Source organism: Triturus cristatus, chromosome 3_2 (genome assembly GCF_964204655.1).
Source record: "Triturus cristatus chromosome 3_2, aTriCri1.1, whole genome shotgun sequence".
Lineage (NCBI taxonomy): Eukaryota > Metazoa > Chordata > Amphibia > Caudata > Salamandridae > Triturus > Triturus cristatus.
This window is the reverse complement of record NC_140584.1, coordinates 454,043,565-454,062,678: the sequence shown is the minus strand read 5'-3', so window position 1 is coordinate 454,062,678 and position 19,114 is coordinate 454,043,565. Positions and strand designations below refer to the sequence as shown.

At 41.4% G+C, this 19,114-nt stretch overlaps 1 protein-coding gene across 2 annotated transcripts in view; it reads right to left on the bottom strand.

Annotated features, from left to right (window-relative positions):
- The window catches only part of ABCC8 (ATP binding cassette subfamily C member 8), a 1,425,084-nt gene that overhangs the window by 286,865 nt on the left and 1,119,105 nt on the right, over positions 1 to 19,114 (bottom strand). For both annotated transcript variants that reach the window (XM_085648067.1, XM_085648068.1), the window contains one exon: positions 10,000 to 10,157. In XM_085648067.1, coding sequence (XP_085504193.1) covers positions 10,000 to 10,157 — 158 coding nt within the window. The remainder of the gene's footprint in view (positions 1 to 9,999; positions 10,158 to 19,114) is intronic.

Here is a 19,114-nt window from a genome sequence, read left to right as displayed (position 1 = left end):
TGTTCCAGGTCTTGGCGGCGAGGTAGTTGAAGCATCTTCCTCCTGTTCTGGTCTTATGAATCCGTGAGACGGTGGCCAAGGCAAGTTGGGCAGAGCAAAGTTGTCTGGCGTGTATGTGGAATGAGAGGCGGTGGCTCAGATATGCTGGTCCTGCATCGTGGAGAGATATGTAGGTATGTGCGAGGATGGGTTCTTCTTGCTTGAGATGATGCAGGTGCAGCTCTTTTACCCTGTTGCTTTCAGGGAGTCCACTCCTTCTCGTTTTGAAGGAAGACAAAGTCCTTAGGGCTGTAGTTCCTTAGAGTGCAGCAGGTGCAGTCATTCAGAGTGCAGTCCTCTTGGTGCAGGTCAGGGTTCCAACAGGGCAGTCCTTCTTCTTATTGTCATTTCAGGCAGCAGATCTGAGTTGCTATGCAGTTCTCATATATTTATCCAATGTTCTGGGGCGACAAGCAGGGGGTACCCCTGGCCAATAGGATACAGGGAACTGCCCAAAAGCATGCCAACTTCCTCCAAAGTGTGGCATATTCTTGTTCCACAAAGCACTATACTTTATAATTCAAGATAGAGCTTTTCGCTCCTTGGAAGTAAGACCTAGCTATCCCAACTCACTGGAGTGGCTCATTTCCATTAACACTCCCTTTCCAGACCATCTGAAAATTCCACTCCCGGAGGTCCCATCTGACTGAGTGGTAGAGGACAAAGGGGGCGAAGGCGTAGGGCTGGCTGGCATTCCTTACTGTCCTCCTCTCTGTGAAGCCCAGTTTGATTGACCCAGTAAGATTCCTGGCCTGTTCTCTGCAGCAGCAAAGCTCCACCATCAGATAACCTCTGCCTCTATGCAGCCCACTCATCACCTAATCAAAGCAGTTTGGCCAAGCCTGTTAACGCTGGCCAATCAAGAGAGGCTGCTAGAAGGCTGGATTTTGGTTCACTGTAAAGTAAGTTCTATAACTTCTCTTCTGTATTAGTTATGATAAATTCAAAGTGGCAAGTTGTTGGATTTACCATTACCAATCTTGTAAGTCATTGAAATATTATTTTAGCTCACTCCCATCAATAGTTACACTGTATTACAGTATTCCTATGTTGGCCTATGGAGCTAAAAAGGCTACAAAGGGGGAAAACGAAATTGGTAGTTTTTCCCTCACCAGGGCAAATTAAACATCTTTTAAACTGTCCCTGCTTATTTTTACATGGTACCCTATCCCGGGGTCACCTAGGGCAGATCTTAGGGGTGACATATATGTAAAAGTGAGGTCATTTAATTATTTGGAAGTACCTTTATATCCAAAGTCGAATTTTTATATACGTTCCGTTTAAAAGCAGCTTGCAAAGCAGGGCTGACTTTTAAAATGCCAGCAGGCAACACAGCAGTGCACACCTAAGTGCCTCAAAGCTGCTGGGCCATGACACCTACATGCACTACCATATAGGGACTTACAGGTAGGTTGTCACTGCCAATTGTAATTACACCTAATTACCATATACCTTTTTAATCAGAGCACTGGCCCTGGGCCTGGTTAGCAGAGCCCGGGGGGCAGTTAGACAACCACAAGTATAGGCCAAAAATGCGGGAGAACAGTGCAAAAAGGATGACATTCTCACAGGTGTAAGACAATTTTACCATGTTTAGGGAGATCACACATACCTATTTAACATTGGTTATCAGTAGTAATATGGGGATGACCCTGCAGAAAGGGCCAAGGCCAACAAGTACTTGGAAGAGGTTGCAAATATTTTGGTGGATGCATGTGGCTAGTTACAGAGTAAACCTAAGTTCAATCTGGAGGGTAATGTAGGATGACATGAGCTGTTTATTTTGTTTTGCGGGGGTGAACGAAAGTAACTTAAGATGTGTTTGTGTGACGTTAGCGAGGTTTGATAAGCAAGTTAATTTGTTGCCTTGTTGGGCGCTGATGTTGTGTAGAGTTTATTTTTGTGAAAATTTTTCAAATCTCCCTGTAATGCTGATACCTTGTCTTTGTGCTTTTTTAATTGTATTTATTAATAAATTGCATTATTGCTCTTTTTCTGAAATCTCCAACTGTAGTGCCGAAGCTTCTTGACGCCATGAAACACTTGGCTTCTTGAAATGAATTTAAAAGTGGCACACACAAAATGCTGCCCGCACCCAATATCCTTTTTTCCAGCACAGTGTCCATACCTTCTGACTTAGCTGAGTCGCAGTGATGGCAGCATTGGAGCAATTTAACTGACACAAAGCGGCAATACCATCAGAGCAGAACTTTGAAAAAATACAAAAGTTCTTTATTTTTTATTTTCCAGCATGTCCCAACTAAAAAGAAACAAGAAAACACCTGACATTTCACCCATCTCCATGGGCTCTATGGACAGACACACTTGCTGTTCGGAAAACTGTACTGATAACGAAGGCACAATTGTCGTATGTAATGAGAACATTCAAGCTTGTGGAAAGAATGCAGTCTCGAAATCTAAAAATTAAACTGTGCTGGTTGTTGATATCTTAAAGGTAAGAAATACTGTTAATATCTTATAGGTAATCAAGCAGGTCTTGAAGATGGGGCTAACCAGGAGGGATAGCTAAGGTCAGACCAACAAGGATCTATGACATAATATCTAAACAACAAACATTGATCTTCAAATATCGAGTCCTAAATCTCGATGTTCAAAAATATTGTCGCACTATAATTATAAAGGTAAGTACAATAATATTGCGAACAAAATATTGTTTAAAACTAATAGCAAATAAATAAATACAAACATATCATTTTTAACATATATATATAGTTAAAAATAGTAAATAATAAATACTTTAAAATCTAACATTTAAATAATTCAAATTAAATATGTTTAAATAATATTTTAAACTATATATAAATATGTACTTATATAAACAAACACACACACATGTATGCATGTATGTTTATGTACACATATATAATGTAAAACGATTATTGCGGTGGAGCCAAACATTGCAGCTTTTGTTTGGGAGGCCCATTTTGGCAAATTGTATCAAGAATCATTTGGATTTGCCAATGATGCAGCCTCCACTGTTTTACCTACTCCTGTAGCTGGACTGGAATTTACCCTTGGTGAGGTGGTCAGTGCAATAGAGGGTCTGGCGAGGGGGAAGGCACCAGGTCTCGATAGATTGCCTGGTGATCTCTTTCGCCTCCACCCAGAGATCTGGGGCCCCTACCTCCTTATTCTCTTTAATTCCATTGCGGGAGGTATGGAGATCCCCTGTACTTGGCTGGGGGCAGAGATAGTACCTATTTTTAAAAAGGGCTCTCCACTTCTCCCGGCCAACTACAGGCCGATCAGCCTCATAGATGTTCCCCCAAAAATGTATTCTCGCCTTCTCCTGAACCACCTTCTAGATTGGATGGAGGTAAATGAAATCCTCAGTCCCCTTCAGGCTGGCTTCAGGAAAAACACGTCCACCATGGACCAGATCTTCCGTCTCGTTCTCGTCTACTGGAAAACCGTGAGTATCGAGAGGGGGAGGCTGTACATGGTGTTCGTGGACCTGAGGTCAGCCTTCGACCTGGTCCCCCGTAAGAAATTATGGGAGGTCCTAAAGGTGCTGGGCGTTCCGATCCATCTATTAAATGCCATAATCAGGCTTCATGATAACAACTTTGCCCAGGTCAGGTGTGGGAGGGATGGAGCATTGTCATCAAGGTTTCCAGTCCTTAGGGGGGTAAGACAGGGTTGCGTTTTGGCGCCAACCCTGTTTTGCCTCTATGTCAATAATGTCATATCCCATCTTGACACCATTGGGGACAATGACGCTCCATCCTTGGCAGGCAGGAGGGTACGAGCCATTATGTTTGCGGACGATACCCTCCTGCTCTCAAAATCCCCGATGGGGATCCAACGGATTCTAGATGGATTTGGTCTTTTCTGTAGACAATATGGTCTAGAGATCAATACAGAGAAGACCAAGTTCATGATATTTAATCCATCATCCAAAACTAGACCTAATCCATCACTGAGTTTAATAAGATTGGATAGGGTAAAAACTTTCCAGTACTTGGGGGTAACCCTGCAAGAGAATTTATCATGGGAACCCCAAATAGCAAGATGTCGGCTAAAGCTGTCCCAATTATCTGGGGCAATTTTGAAGGTTGTAAACACTTCCACCTACAAACCCATTAGTCCGGCAGTGGAAGTGTATAAAACCCAAGCTAAAGCGGCCGCATCTTATGGTGGAGAGCTATGGGGGTATAAAGCAGGGGTAGAAATTGTTAATGTGGAAAATAACTTCCTCAGGCGTCTCCTTGCTCTTCCCCGTGGCACACCCCTTTTCCCTTTAAGATTAGATATGGACTTACCCTCTATAAGAGAGGACTTGGAATTAATGCCTTTAAGATTTTGGCATAGGCTCTGGTCCACTGGTGAGCTTGTACACTATAGGCAAGAGCTCACTCATGTAATGGATTTGAACCAGTGCGACAAAATCCCGTGGTTGGCTTTTATAAAGAAAGAACTGTATCGGTTGGGACTCCCTGAATTATGGGAGTTACCTGAACAAGGCTGCCATAGGGTTTCACGAAAAAGTCTTGTGGAGATACACAAGGAGAAAAGTCTTGCTTCCTTGGTCTCTGCACCCAACAAAGATATTCTAACTGATCGATTCTTGGATTCCAAGGATTCATACCAGTTCGAAGGTTTTATGGACATTATCTTCCCCATTATATCAAGAAAATTGTTCATTCAATGGAGGTTAGGGACTTTGCCTATCAAAACTTTTACCTACAAATGGACAAAGAGGGACGATAAAATTTGTCCAGGGTGTTGCATCCATGATGAGAAGGAAATCCACCTTCTCTTCTTTTGCCCAGCTTACAATAGACCAAGGAAATATTGGTTAGCTCCACTCTGCAGAAATCTGGGTATAAGGAGCCACTTGCATTCGTATAGAATATTGAAAACGAGTACGGCCCCCCACATAGTCTTTGCAGTTGCTAAATTCATAATGGCTATGTGGCGGATAAGGACCAAATTATTAAAAGATTGAATAATGCTGTAATGAACTGTAACTGCTCTTTGTGATTAGAAATGCTATGTATATTGATTTTATGGGTTTTTATGGAATGATTTTAATATATAGTGGATGTTTTATGTTGATATTGTATCATTGTATCTTTTATGGCCAAAATGGCCGAAATAAAGAAATAAAGAAAGAAAGAAAGAAAGAAAGAAAATATTTATTTTAATTTAGATTATGATTTTCTATTTGTTTTACATTTGACATTATGACAAGTGTGTATATATCAATATACATACATATATATATATGTATGTATATATATACAAAAAGATAAAAACATTAACAAATAAACTGCAAAAAATAAAAAAATTAATTATATATAAAAGAAAAAAGTTTGTTGTACTAACTTATCTTACAAATTATAAACATTTCTGTATATAAAATATACAATTAAATACACAAGCAAATAATAATAATAATATATATTTAAACAATATTGACAAAACTATTACGTTCTAGGAATAGAAATATACTATTCTCACTCCAGTCTGTGCAACAGTAGGGAAAGCGTTGGACGCTGGAGGAGTGAAATTTACTATTCCTACTCCAGTGTGTGCAACAGTAGGGAAATGTTGCACTCAGGAGGGGTAACATTTATTATTCCCACTCCAGACTGTGCAACAGTAGGGAAAGCATTGGACAGCGGAGGTGTCAAATTTACTGTGCAGCAGTGGGGAAAGTACTTCACTTCAAACACATAACATATTTAATACATTTATTAATTGAAGAAAAATATAAAACTCTTCATATAAAATATATATATTTATATACATATATGTATAAATATGCATTTAAAAACAAATAAACAATTTACATAATTATATATTTGTAATCAATGAATATCAAATATCAAATTATATTTTTGATTATTTAATAAAATTCCCACACTATACTCCCACATATCTAGCAACACACATTTAAAATATGATTAAAATGAAAAATTATAACGCAATTAACATATTAAGTAATAACAAACAATTATTAATAATAATAATTGAATATTTAATTGGTAATTAATACTAACTTAAATAACTTCCCACTGAAAAACACAAACAATCCACATCTAATATATAACATGAAAATATACTTATTAAACAATAGACAATTATAAATAAATTGCATATTTTAATTCAAATTAATAATTATTTGATATTTAATATTTACTTTTTTTAATTTCCCACCCTATACCCCTACAAACCCAACAACCCGCACCTAAAATATAACTTAAAATATAATAATTGCACAATTTACATAATTATCAATTAAACTACATTAATAACTAATTATTATTCAATTATTACTTAATTTACTTCTCACCCTATACCCTAAACCCCTACAAACTCTACAACCTGCACCTAAAATATAACGGTAAAAAAATTACACAATTTACATAATTAATCAATAATTAAATAATTATTATTAAATAAGACTTAATTATTAATTGATTATACATAATTATCTTCACACCCTGTACCTCTGCAAACCTCAAAATCCACTATGACACTAAATTACAATTAACAAATACAAATTACTAGCTGTATATAAAAACATTAAGAGCAATCAATTATACCACAATATATAACATACACAATTAACATATTATATAAAAACAAAGATAATTAAAAAACAATATTTCTTACAACTATATTATTGAAAACAATATTAACAACACAGATTTTTTTTAAACAATATTACCTTACACAATATTTTTGTCAACAATATTTCTGCATCACAATATTCATTTGACACAATATTGCAAACTTGATTTTTGTGTAACTCGATATTTATGACTCAATATTATGTCCAAATACTTCCAACAAGGGCATCCGTCCTTTGACGAGTGAAGGAACTGCTTACAGAATGCTCTTCAGTAGAGCCAAAGAAAGATCAGGGAAGCTGATGTGTGTGCCACAGCTGGTTTAGGAGTATGATTCTGATGTGCTATTTAGAGAGGCGTGGCTTAATTAGTGTGGATCTCATCACTGGTATCCATCAGTTTGAGTTTACTCTGGATGTGAGTTCAGATTGAGGTAGACATTTGACATCCAGTCCTGGAGGGGGGTTATATCCTTCCACTGACTGACCAATGTCCTTGATTGCAGAGACTATCACTAATAGTTTTGAGCCTCTGGGAAACTGGTAGGTAAGTGAGTTCTCAGTGAAATGCAGCAGTTCATGAAGAATTTAAATTATTTCTCTTGTATATATTTGCGTATGCACATATAGGGTATTTTTATAGTGTGAACTTAGCCCAAAGGCAGCAGAGCACAGTATATGGTCAAAGGCAAGCATAAAGTCAACGAGTAATATGAACAAAAGATGTGTTGTGGAAGGTTAATGCATTGTGATATAGTGTTCTTTAAAGAGGTGAGTCTTCAACTCTTTCCTAAATTGGAGCAGCGTTGGGGCGGTTCAGATGGAATGGGGGACGTAGTTTCAGACCCTGTGTCCATAAATTAAAAATGCCTGTGTCATGTTTGTTCTTTTTTGCACTTCTTAATCTGCAGTTTGATGGTTTCCTGGGTACTGATATGCCAAGAGCCACCAGAGATGGTGAGCTCATCTGCAAGATAAGTGGGGGTGCTGGTCGTGATGGCTTTGTAAATGTGGGCAGGTGAGAGTAGACAATGGCGTTCTATCAGGATGGGTGTGATGTGATCATATTTCTTCAGGTCCTTGATGAGACGCTCTCCAGTGTGTAGATTACCCCTAAGGAGTACTAGTGTGGAGTCTGGGAGACCATGGAGCAGGGCATTACCACCATGCAGATGTGAGAGTACAAGGGTTTGAGGAGCAGCTCTGAAGTTACTTTCTGGAAGAAGCAGTTAGACTTTCTTTAGAAGAGAGAGCTGGCAATGGGTTGTCTTTGATTTTTTTGGCAATGTGTTGCTTGAGAGTGAGATTGGTGTCTAGGATGAATCCAAGTCACATTGCATTTGGTGAAAGTTAGGGTTTGAAGCTGTAAAGGTTCATGTACTTGAGCCAGATTTGTATTGTATCATTTTTGTTTCTATTAGCAAATAACAGACGTCTGTCTTGGTTCGGTTGAGTTTCAGACACACATTTGACTTCTAGGTCTAGATGATGACCAAGCAGTGTTTGAGGCATTGGATGTCTGAAGCACATGAGACTTTCAATTAGAGTTGTGTATCACAGGCATATTGGATTCTTGATGCTGCTATCAGTGAGTAGAGCTCCAAGTGCTCTATGTAAATGTTGAAGATGACTGGAGACAGTATGGAATCGCAGGTACTAGGGATCTTTTGTGGTGTGGAAGTTTTCATGTGAACAAACTGGTATTGGTTCTAAAAGTAGGAGGAGAACCACTGAAGGGCATTCAAGACTTCAGGGTGTGTATGAGTGTGTAGATGTGTAGAGAGCTTTCAAGTTAAATTTTTTATCTTCATGATTTAAGCTATCCTAGAGCTAGGATTCTGTTATGCTAATGCAAGGAGGATAAATTCAGTCGTCAGTGTTCATTTTAAGGTAGGTACTTGGCAACTTGACATTCATGCTTGGATATGGATGAAGAGGACATTTCCATGATCAATGTCCTTGGTTGTGGAGATGTCAGGTATGGTTGCTTACCACTTAACTACTGGTAAATCCTGATTTTGTGGTTAGTCAGGATGACTGCTAGTGACATTGTGAACAGCATGGGAGGGTGAATAGATCATACTGTTACTCTCCAAGCCATAGGCGGCTACTGGGATTTCAAGGTGATTATAATAATAAGCTGCCATTGAGTTGAAAGATCAGGCAACAAGTGTAGAAGAGTTTTGCCAAATGTGCGATGACAGGGGGTTGACCAAGCCTTGATGGCCAATAGTATCAAAAATAGCTGAAAGATGAAACAGGACTGGAGGCAGGGATCCATGTTAATTTTGATGGGAAATCGTTGTAATGACTTGGATGCTTTCTGTCCTAGTGATGCAGCGTTGTCTGAAACTGGAATCAGAGTCCTCCCGAAAGAAATTGGTGTGGTAGTTACTACCTTCTTGGTTATATTTCAGTGGAATGGTACGTGTAATTTGGATAGAAAATAAGCTAGATCATCAGGACAGAGTATTGCTTTTTTTAGCATTGGAATAATTCATTGACATTGTCATAGAGAGACGATTTTGTGATAGTGGGCTTGGGGCCTGTGAGTATGTTGGCAAAGTCTGTATGTGTGAGCATTCTGAAGGAGATTAATATACAAGGAGCCTGGTGGGATGTGTGATATGATGATGCCTTGCTTGGTGCTGTTAATATGGTTCTCGATTTTATTTATGTTTCTGTGATTAAATGATTTGTCATCCTGCACCTGTTGGTAGAGTTGTTTATCTGGGGCATAGGAAGGATGCAATGCTTGGCTGCTTTGTAGAAGGCTTTTCTTCTTAGACAGGCAAATCCAATGGTTGACTTATCATAGACTAGCTTATAATAGATAATATTGTCTCATAGTGCTGGCAGTGAGTTTGAGACTTTTGCAAGAGTACTAAAAAACTTTCAATATTGTGAAACTATTTGAATCTTATGGCATTCTGTTTTTTTGATTGTGGTAAACTGAACGTAAGTCTTGGGTGTGCCAGGGTGCAAAAGGATTCAGTTTGAGACAGAGCAGCTTAAATGGATTTGAGGATGCTATTCAGTAAGTCGAATAGTGTCATTGGCTATTGAGTCACTTGTGCATGTCAGGGTAATGAGTCCTTACTTAAATGTGTTGATGAGAAATCCTTGCATGATTAGTACTAATGAGTGTTGCATTTTGGGTGCCCATGTGGGCGTTTATTTATGATTCATCTATGGAGGATGATGAATGAGATGGAGGATTTGTCAAAAGCCCTGACTGACACATAATTCAAATGCAAAGGAATACAAACAATAAACATTTACTAAAGCACACAAGGTCTTTTGGTAGACTGTTAGTGTGTATCTTTTTAATTCAGACACTGAAAACTGGTTACTGTTATTACCTTGAGGCCACTCTGAAGTATTTTTGAATGAAGTAACATATGATGCCAAGAGGTGCCAGGGAAATCAGAAATACTGGTGTAACGTAGGAAATAACAGCCAAAGCAGAAACGCACAGCAAGGTGGAACGACTCAAGCATTCCAGTGTAGCAGGGATATGCTGGAAACAGAAAAGAAACAAATGTAAAGTTAGCTCTTCATTTCTTTTTCGCATTTTTAAACCAAAATGTATGCATATGAAAAATCTCAAAAGAAAAAATACAACACTGTCGGTCTGCCAAAAAAGAGGGTGGAGCCATGGCTGCGGCATCCTGGTGGAAAACCATCTGCGCTGTTTAGAGATCTGCCTGGCAGCGATCAGTGTGCTGTGACGGGAGCTGCCATAGATCCTATAACAGCACTGAAGATCTGCCTGCTAGGTACCATGTTTAAAGCACCTCTTGGTAAACTTTTTTTATTTAGAGAAAACAAACTCCTAAAGCAGGTGTTTATTTCCTTTAAACTCAAATGGCCCAAGTGTGCAGCGAGTTTTCTCCTTGCTCATGGAGTCCATTCTTCATTTTCCCTGCCAATGTCCTCCTTGCATTGCATGGCAGATACTTTCAGCGAAAATGAGCGACAGTATCCACACCCTCATTAAGGTGGAATTACCATCATTGTGGCCATACAGCATCTTGGTTCGTGGGTGGCCAGGTGAGAGGTTTACACGGCCAAAACCAGCAGAGGCTCTGACATTGTGCGTTGTCGATTTACAGCAGGTGTTGTGCTCTGCTAAACTCGGCATAAAGAACTCAATCCGTTTAGCATTCAGCATTGGTCCTACATGCAAAATGAAACAGTTAGAGGGGATATCGTACTTCTTTAGGTCTCGGCTACACAGTGCATGCGCTGTCTCGAAGAGACATGTGGTATATACTATGTGGGCTTCAGTCTGCCCGTAGGCTTCTCATTTGGTGGCTCCATCATCACTCTCCTATTCTTTCTCTCCATTTGTCCTTGGCATGCATGGGTATGCCTCTTTCTGTGTTTAGTCCTCCAGAAGAGCATGGACCAATTACTACAATCCATCCACTACTCCCATTTTTGAAACAGTTTTAGCAACTACTTTTTTATTTGATTTTGAGCACTTCACATGGTCATGTTTTCATTCACTCTGAGCGATGTTTCTATGAACAGGTTTGTAAATCTTGTTCTTATCTCATCACATTTGCTGTGCATTCAAAGATTCAAAGACCGAGTTAAAATGTCAGATGCTGTATATCAAGGGGACCTGTTCAATCCCCCAACACCCATCCGCTTCACTGCTTGACTGATCCACGCACCTCCTCCCTCATTGCTGCTTCCCCCTTCCTGCTTGCACCCTCCGTCCATCATTGCTTGTCTTTGTGTTGTAGTACTCCACAGAGTTCTTGTGTTTTTACAAGCTCTGTAACACACTGAGGTCACAGCATGAGGAGCAGAGGCAGCTCCACGTCCTCCCATGTTAGGAGATGAGATGGTTGAAGTGGGCATAATTCTGCTTTAGGTTTCCGCATCACATTGAATATTTATGTTGGTCATTGGGTTATCGGGTATTTTAGTGTGCGCTCTGGTGGGGGATTTACCAGGTTGATTGATTTTCACAAGTATCCCCACCAGTTGCGCTCACCTTTGCTCCAGTTGTTTAGTGACACAATGAACTGCTGTTCCATTTCCACTGGGCAGAGTTGTACTGGGTAACATTTTGTACACTTAAAATTTAAGGTGGTCTCCATAGTGTACACAGTCCAGTTGAGCCAAATGGAGTGAGCCCAGTGGTGTTTTCACCTGTCAACAAAAAGAGTAGCAGCTGCAGGCAGCTTTGTTTAGTTTGGAGGTTAAATGATGACCCCATCTTAGTTAAGGTTGAATTATAAAGTTTGCAGCCATCTTTGAATGCAACGTATTTCATAGTGCAAAACTACAGGTGGTTCTCTTCTGCATTGGAGGCTGGACTTGTGGGCTGTTATGTGGAAAATAGTATAAGCGTTATAGCTTCAGGGTACATTAACTAGGCCTGGGCGGTGAGCTTTGCTCCATTCATGGAGTTTGCAGAGTTTTCTGCACTCCGCACTCAGCGGAGCTCGCGGAGTGCAGAAAACTCCGCTTCACGATGTGCAACAGAGTTTTTTCCCCGCTTGAGATCGCGAACTGTAAGTTCGCGATCGCAAGTGATAGGTTTTCGAGCGCGAGCTGTCGCTCGGGTAGAATTTCTACCCAAGCGGAAGGAATACCAGCACAAACTGCAGTTCGCGCTGCACTTTGCCACTCGCAGAACTTCGCGGAGTTCCGCATAGTAAAACTCCGATAACTACACCCAGGCTTAACATTAATGTGAAGCATGTTCTCCAGCATTGGTTATCATGATGATGCACAAGTTTAAACTTGGTAAGGAAGCCACCCCCTGCCCATACCCTTTTGTGTCAGGCTTTTCTCTTGTGCCACATTGCCCTTTATGTTTCTCCTTTCATGGTGATTCTGTGCCTTCATAAGCACGCATAGGAGACTGCTTCATTTAGGCTGTGGGCACAAGCTACGGCTGACGTTTCACTTTCAATGAACACATTCTGAAAACTAATGCCCAGACACTCACTTTCTAGGAAGTCTGCAAGGGGGCAATGCTGTCAAGAGTACGGCTGTTTCTTTGTTCCGTTGTCTACATTCTTTGTTGCTAGAGCAAAAAGGTTTTTGCTGTTACCACCGCCAATGGCGCTAAAATGATTTCGTTATATGGAAGTGAATATTGATAGGCTGATGAGTGCAGTAAACGTTTGCATGTTCTCTAGCTTGTCCTGTTCGCAATGCATAGCCTCCCTCTGGGACTCGGGGGTTATGGCACTGACTCATTGCTATGGTACCTTTAAGGATATTTAATGATAAACTAACATTTCATTTTAGATTGCCATTCAAGATTGCCATTGATGTAATAACTATGTTCCCAAGGTATTATGACTGTGAACTGCAGAGCAATGCTTTTGTTTATAGGGCAATTAAAAAATAAGTATAATTATATCACAATGTGTAGTAACTATTTATTTATGTCAGCCCAGATAGCAAACTCTGTTTTTATCAAGAGTGTGGAAAGTCAGCCGTTCGAATTGCAATACTGCCAGTGGCACATTTTCTCTTACGATTGTGAAGGCACATTTGCATTTCGCCACTTGGGTCGGCAGACATGTTCCAACATTTAACTGACGCATGAACCAGGCATCCTTAACATATGGATTTCCTGCGTGCATGGCTGCAGGTTCTTTAGGGATAACGGAATGTCACTGGTTTTAAATTTGTTGCTACTAGAATTTTATTCAGCGATTGTGGTAATTTATATACTTAAACATTTTATTTGAAACTTTGAAACCTGAGTACTCCAATTGGGCATTTCAGGCAGCCTTCTGCTGTTTAATTTCACAGCATTAAATTATTTATTATTATTTTTTCTTCGGCTCCATTATATAAATTAACATTAATTTTATTTACAACTTAAGCTGGCTGTTATTGCATGTTTAATCTTTCTTTCTGCCCAGTAGAACGATATAAAGATACCCTAATTGTCTTGCATAGTGCCTAGGTGTTGAAACTGGTACTTTCTTGCTGGCGGAGGCAGTGCCCTAGCCAGGCTGAGTCTAGCACTCCTGTCAGGGTTAGTTGATTACACTCACTGTATAACCTGCACTCCCCCTTGGGTAGCTTGCCACTGAGCAGTCAGGGTTGTCACAGAGGCAATGTGTAAAGCCTTGGAACAGCACTCTCACACAATAAATACACTGAGCGTCACAATAGAAACTTCACACTAGGTGTATGTAAATAATGATTGTTTTCAACACACACATTTATAAACACAACATGACATCATGTATTTCTGGGCATAAATCACACTTGGGAATATTAGTAGCAGTACAAGGCCCAACAGTATTGAAATGACAACAGTAATATGCACACTTGGGAAAAATCCTAATTTACCCAAGCACACTTATGCAGTGTGATACGCTGTCAGATACTGTCCTGCCCTGACAAATAACACAATTCAACTCAACACATTTCTAGGGTGCATTCCAGGTTACAACAATATCAGAAATGTGTACACAAAGGAATTTATAACGCTTCTCAGGAGCACTGTGGGCCAAGGCCACACGGGTAAAACCAATGTCAAAATGGAGTATTCATTAGGTAATAAAAACAAACCAGTAAAACAACACCGCTGTGCAATGAAACTATTCGCAGGCTATTCTCATGCAGCACACTTTCCCACACTCAAACAGCACTGTAACGTGGTGCAAAGGATATTGGCAAGTCCATATGAAGCATACTCACACACACACACACGCACTCAGTACCGTAATTTGGAGCAAATTATATCTGGCAGGTCAGTTGATGATATGGGTGCAGACCCCATGGCACAATCCCTCCCACATCAGTTTTCCCCCACTACTCTGCCCACAGGTTAGATGCAAAGCCCCCCACTCCTCACTATACCAGAGTCACACTTAATCAGGGGATCAGGTGAGGAGGCTGGAATAACTATCAGGGTAACCAGGCAACAGTTGACAATAAGAGGGTTGGTTACCACTTGGATAGTTCACCAACGTTATATGGAGCATAGATGGTCTAGAAGCACTGTTCCCTAGAACGTGCGCGGGTGCGCGCGCGCCCACTGAAGTCCCCCCCAAGCGCGCAGTGTCCCAATTATAGCGCGCACACACACACAACACAGCCTGAAAGTCCGGCCGCCGCTTTTAAAACGGGAGCAGCACGAAAACGGTAATTTCCTGGTTGCCGGAGGCAGAGCTGCAGACAACGGTGGAGAGGACACAGCTGAGCGTCAGGAAAGTGTCTTCTCCCTTGTGCCCTGTATGGTTGGGGAGGGCTCGGGTTTACGAGCAAGTGGCGCCTGCACTTGATGCATTTTTTTCTTAATTGTGCACGCCAGCGGGGCAGTTTGTGGGCCTTTGTGAAAGTATTCATGTTAATTGCAGCGCCGTCATGCGCTGCAATTAACATGAATACTTTTACAAAGGCCCAAAAACTGCCCCGCTGGCGTGCACTATTAGGAAAAGGAATGTGGTAATCTAAAGTGTGACATGTTCTTTCAGATGATTCTGAAAGAACACGTTGTGTTGAACTCTGCATTCCTTTGCTAGTAGTAGGCATCTGCGGGGCTGAATGTTGGCCTTTGAAATAGTTTTCATGCTAATTGCGTGCACACGGGTGCTGCAATAAACAAGACCCTCTCAAGGCCCACATTCAGCCCCGCACTATTAGCAAAACGAATGCAGGGTCAAGCACAACTTGGGCTTTCAGAATCACATGTCGTGTTTGACCCAGCATTTCTTTTGTTAAAAGTGCGTGGCTGAATGTGGGCATTTGAGATAGTATTCTTGTTAATTGCAGTGCACACCAGCACTACAATTAACATGATTATTATCTCAAAGGCCCACATTCAGCCCCACAGCTGCCCACTATTACCAAAAGGAATATAGCAAACAGTGGTGGCTGATGAAGTTTAAGAGTGGTGAGGCTGGGCCTGGCGACTGGGCCTGGCGAAGGGGGATTGAAATTGCCAGAGGGGGCACGTTAGGTGAGCATCACTCAAATAAAGGTTGCTACCATTGTCCTGACGTGATACAGTAAGCGCCTAGATGAAGGATTTCTAGCAGTTATACAAAGCAAATACAGAGTTTTATGAAGTCTAAAATAAAAGCAGCAACAAGAGATCTCTTTGGATTTAAAAAAATGAAAGAGGGCAGTGTAAGCCAGGCAAAACGAACTAGCCCGATAAAGAAATGACTTAACATTTTCTTTTGTTGCAATAGTTGTCCTGGAATTAAATGTTCTTGTTCCAGTCTGAACATAGCTGCCAAGTTTTCAGTGTGCTTACGTGTGACATTTCAATGTTTTGTGTTATTACGTGTAACGTTTGAATGCTTATGTATGATAGTGTCGGAAAAAACAGTAGAACAAGTAGAAAAAAACAGTTCCATTCATGCAATACAAAATGTTTCACAAATCTTTGTAAAGGGAAAAATGATGGGAAAATAAACGTTAAACATCTCTAACACTTCTTGTGTGTGTAGGCATGGACAGTCTTGTGAAAGTTGGTTGTCAGCTGGCAGCCGGGTTTTTTGTCTGTGGAAAAATTAGGATATCTTTTGAAGGAAGTTCATTAAATCTGGCCTATGGAATTCCTCAAAGGCTTACTCTCCACCTCACCAAATTATCTACATTTCACTCCATTTTCTAACCGCTCCCAAACAGCTTTAATCCTATCAATCTTTGTCAACGATGATACATTACATCAAATAGAGGAGCTAGGCATAAACAGCTGACTTCAATTCAAGATCGCCTTCTGATGAATTGAGAAGTTGGGACCATCCACCTTCAGTCCACACTGAGATTTCCCCACCCCCCCAAAATCAACCCCCCCCTCACACCACGCACACACACAGCCATGCTGAGCTACTGTAGCAATTAAGCCAAGAGTCCTGGTTCAAGGGTGGAAAATTACTCTCTCCTTGCGTGGCACTGTGACTGGCGGCCCTGTCCTCTGGCTCTGCCGGCGTACAACTGGGGCACTAATCGCCCCACTAAAGAGCTAGCTGGATCAATAAAAATCATACACATTTCTATTCTTATGTCTGATGCGTCTCAATATTTTGCTTCCCAACAACATTTTGATCCATAACCACTATAACAGTGAATTAATTAGCATAGACTTTAATCCCTATTAGCACTGCACCTTAAACTGTAGAACTTGTGATTTCATATCTGATTTTAGTGTGTGTTGCCTTTGCATACTTTACAAAGCTTGTATTGCATTTCATAATGTTTCCTATTTACATATAAAATTGTTCTGAAATAAAAAAGGCATCTACATAACACTTCAAGCATATCAAATAGTGACCAATTCCTTTGCAATACAAGTAGTTGCAGGATTTTCTTTGAAAAAGACGTCTTCACATCTACCTTCAATAAGCACTGTTCAACTACTAACACTTGAACATGAGTGATCACTGGTACTAGGCAGCAATTTATAGGTGTGAACCTTTTATCGCTCACAAATGTACAGACTCAAGAAGAATCAAAATTAAGCAAAACAAAATAAAATATGAGCAGAGAACTACATTTAATCACAATAGACTCTTTCCTTTCTGAAATCCGCCACTCTTTCAACCTTTTCCATTTTAATGGGATCCAGCACAACAAATACACTTTCCTGATAGTGACTCGGGACAGAATTGTGTCAAAGGTAATTTACTGTATTATTGCTTGAAAGGGTGTTCTAACTTTAACCAAACACTGTGTAAGGCACCTCAATGACAAGCTGGATGATGCTGGGTCAGTGTCCTTGTAATTACTACACACTCCTTTGGCATTGCAAGCCAATGCGCGGGGCAGTATTGGAACATGGTTTTATGCAACTCTTTGTTTAAGCTCCGTAGTTTCAGGAGCCGGAAAATAAGATAAGGCGCCGGGGTCATTGTGAGGCTAGACCCAGTGCTTGCACTTTGTGTATTTAAAGGCGTCTCCAAGCCGCCCGCAGCCAGATTCATCTAGTTCCATATCCATGTGTATTGTACATATGTGATCTTGTATAGGCTCCCAACATTCCCCACCCGATGAACAGTGCTCGAGCTGAGGATCTTTAGTAAAATCTTAAGGTACCATCGATGGAGTCCTATGCTTTTCTAAACCCGAAGTGTTCTTGCCTGTGTATCCAATTCATGTCATGACGTGTGTATCTAAATTGAACACCTGTCTTTAGACCCTTCATGTGGTGCTACAGGTGTGGAAATGCAAACATTTGGAGTGATATTTGGAGCTGCACCCACACGCGCGGTCTGGTTGTCGGCGCACATGGCCTGGGCTGCAGTGCACAGAGACCTTACACTGCCGCACACAGAGGAAAAAAATTAGAGGGAACATTGGCTAGAAGGTGTCCCAGTTCAATCAAGCGGTCCCTCAAATTGCCTTCAAGCACTTGCACAGTTCTGCAATGCACAGGGGGGGGGTCACTCAGTCTCTAAACCTGCTTCTGATTGCTCTCTGGAGTGTTCCTCAGCCCAGTCACTTAGTCTCACCACCCAGACCCAAGCTGGGCAATACTACCTGGCAACATGAAGTCGTCTGTCTGGGTGAGGAGAGGACAGTTGATTTGCCCCACTGAGGGCAAGGGGGAACACTCAATGAATGGGGGGTGCAGCTCACCCCACACCCCATGGGAAGTGATACACAACATTTGGTGCTCGTTGATCTGAGTTGCACCAGACAATCCAGCCACAATGAACCACGAGTCAGGTTCTTCATGCCTCTCTGGAAATGAGGTACAATGTCTGGTCTGCAATGATATGAGACACACCAGACAATCCAGTCACAATGAACCAAAGGTTGGGTTCTCCCTACCTCCCTATAAATGAGGCACAACATCTCTTGTGCGATGATCAGAGTTGCACCAGACAATCTGGTACCAATCAACTTGGAGTCGGGCTCGCCGTACCTTCCTGGAAATAAGGCACAACACCTTGTGTGCGATGATATGAGTCGCGCCAGACAATCTGGTCACAATCAACCCACGGTCAAGAGATAGAATGAGGCATACTATGGATGTGCCCGCCTTCTGAGGGTAGCAACCTGTGAATCAGACACTGCACGCAATGAGCATGCAGTCAGCGTGTCACAAGAGTGAGATGCGGCACGGACAATGATGTGGGCCATGCTGAGTCCTGCAATCGGTGAATCTGCTCACCAGCAATGAGATGCTTGTGTGTGCTTAGGCCCCACGATGCAGGGGCCACACTCCTTAGATGCACGGTTTGGGGGCTTCGCACAAGGCAATCTAGTCTCCAGGCACAATACCATGCTCACACCAAGCTGCAGTCAGGATCCAACAGACGAAGTGGAAACTTGAGAGGGCACCACTCTCCAGGTGAAACATGTAGATGGTATAGGTCCCTCGTGGGAGGTCTTTGATGTCCCTGAGACAAAGAACAGGAGGCAAGCCAACAAGCCTTTGGAGAGCACATTTCAGGGTGCCACACAGCAGCAGGTAGTCCTCCCAGCCCCTATTCAGACAGGGTGCAGGATCCCTTCCAATGGCAGTCCCCT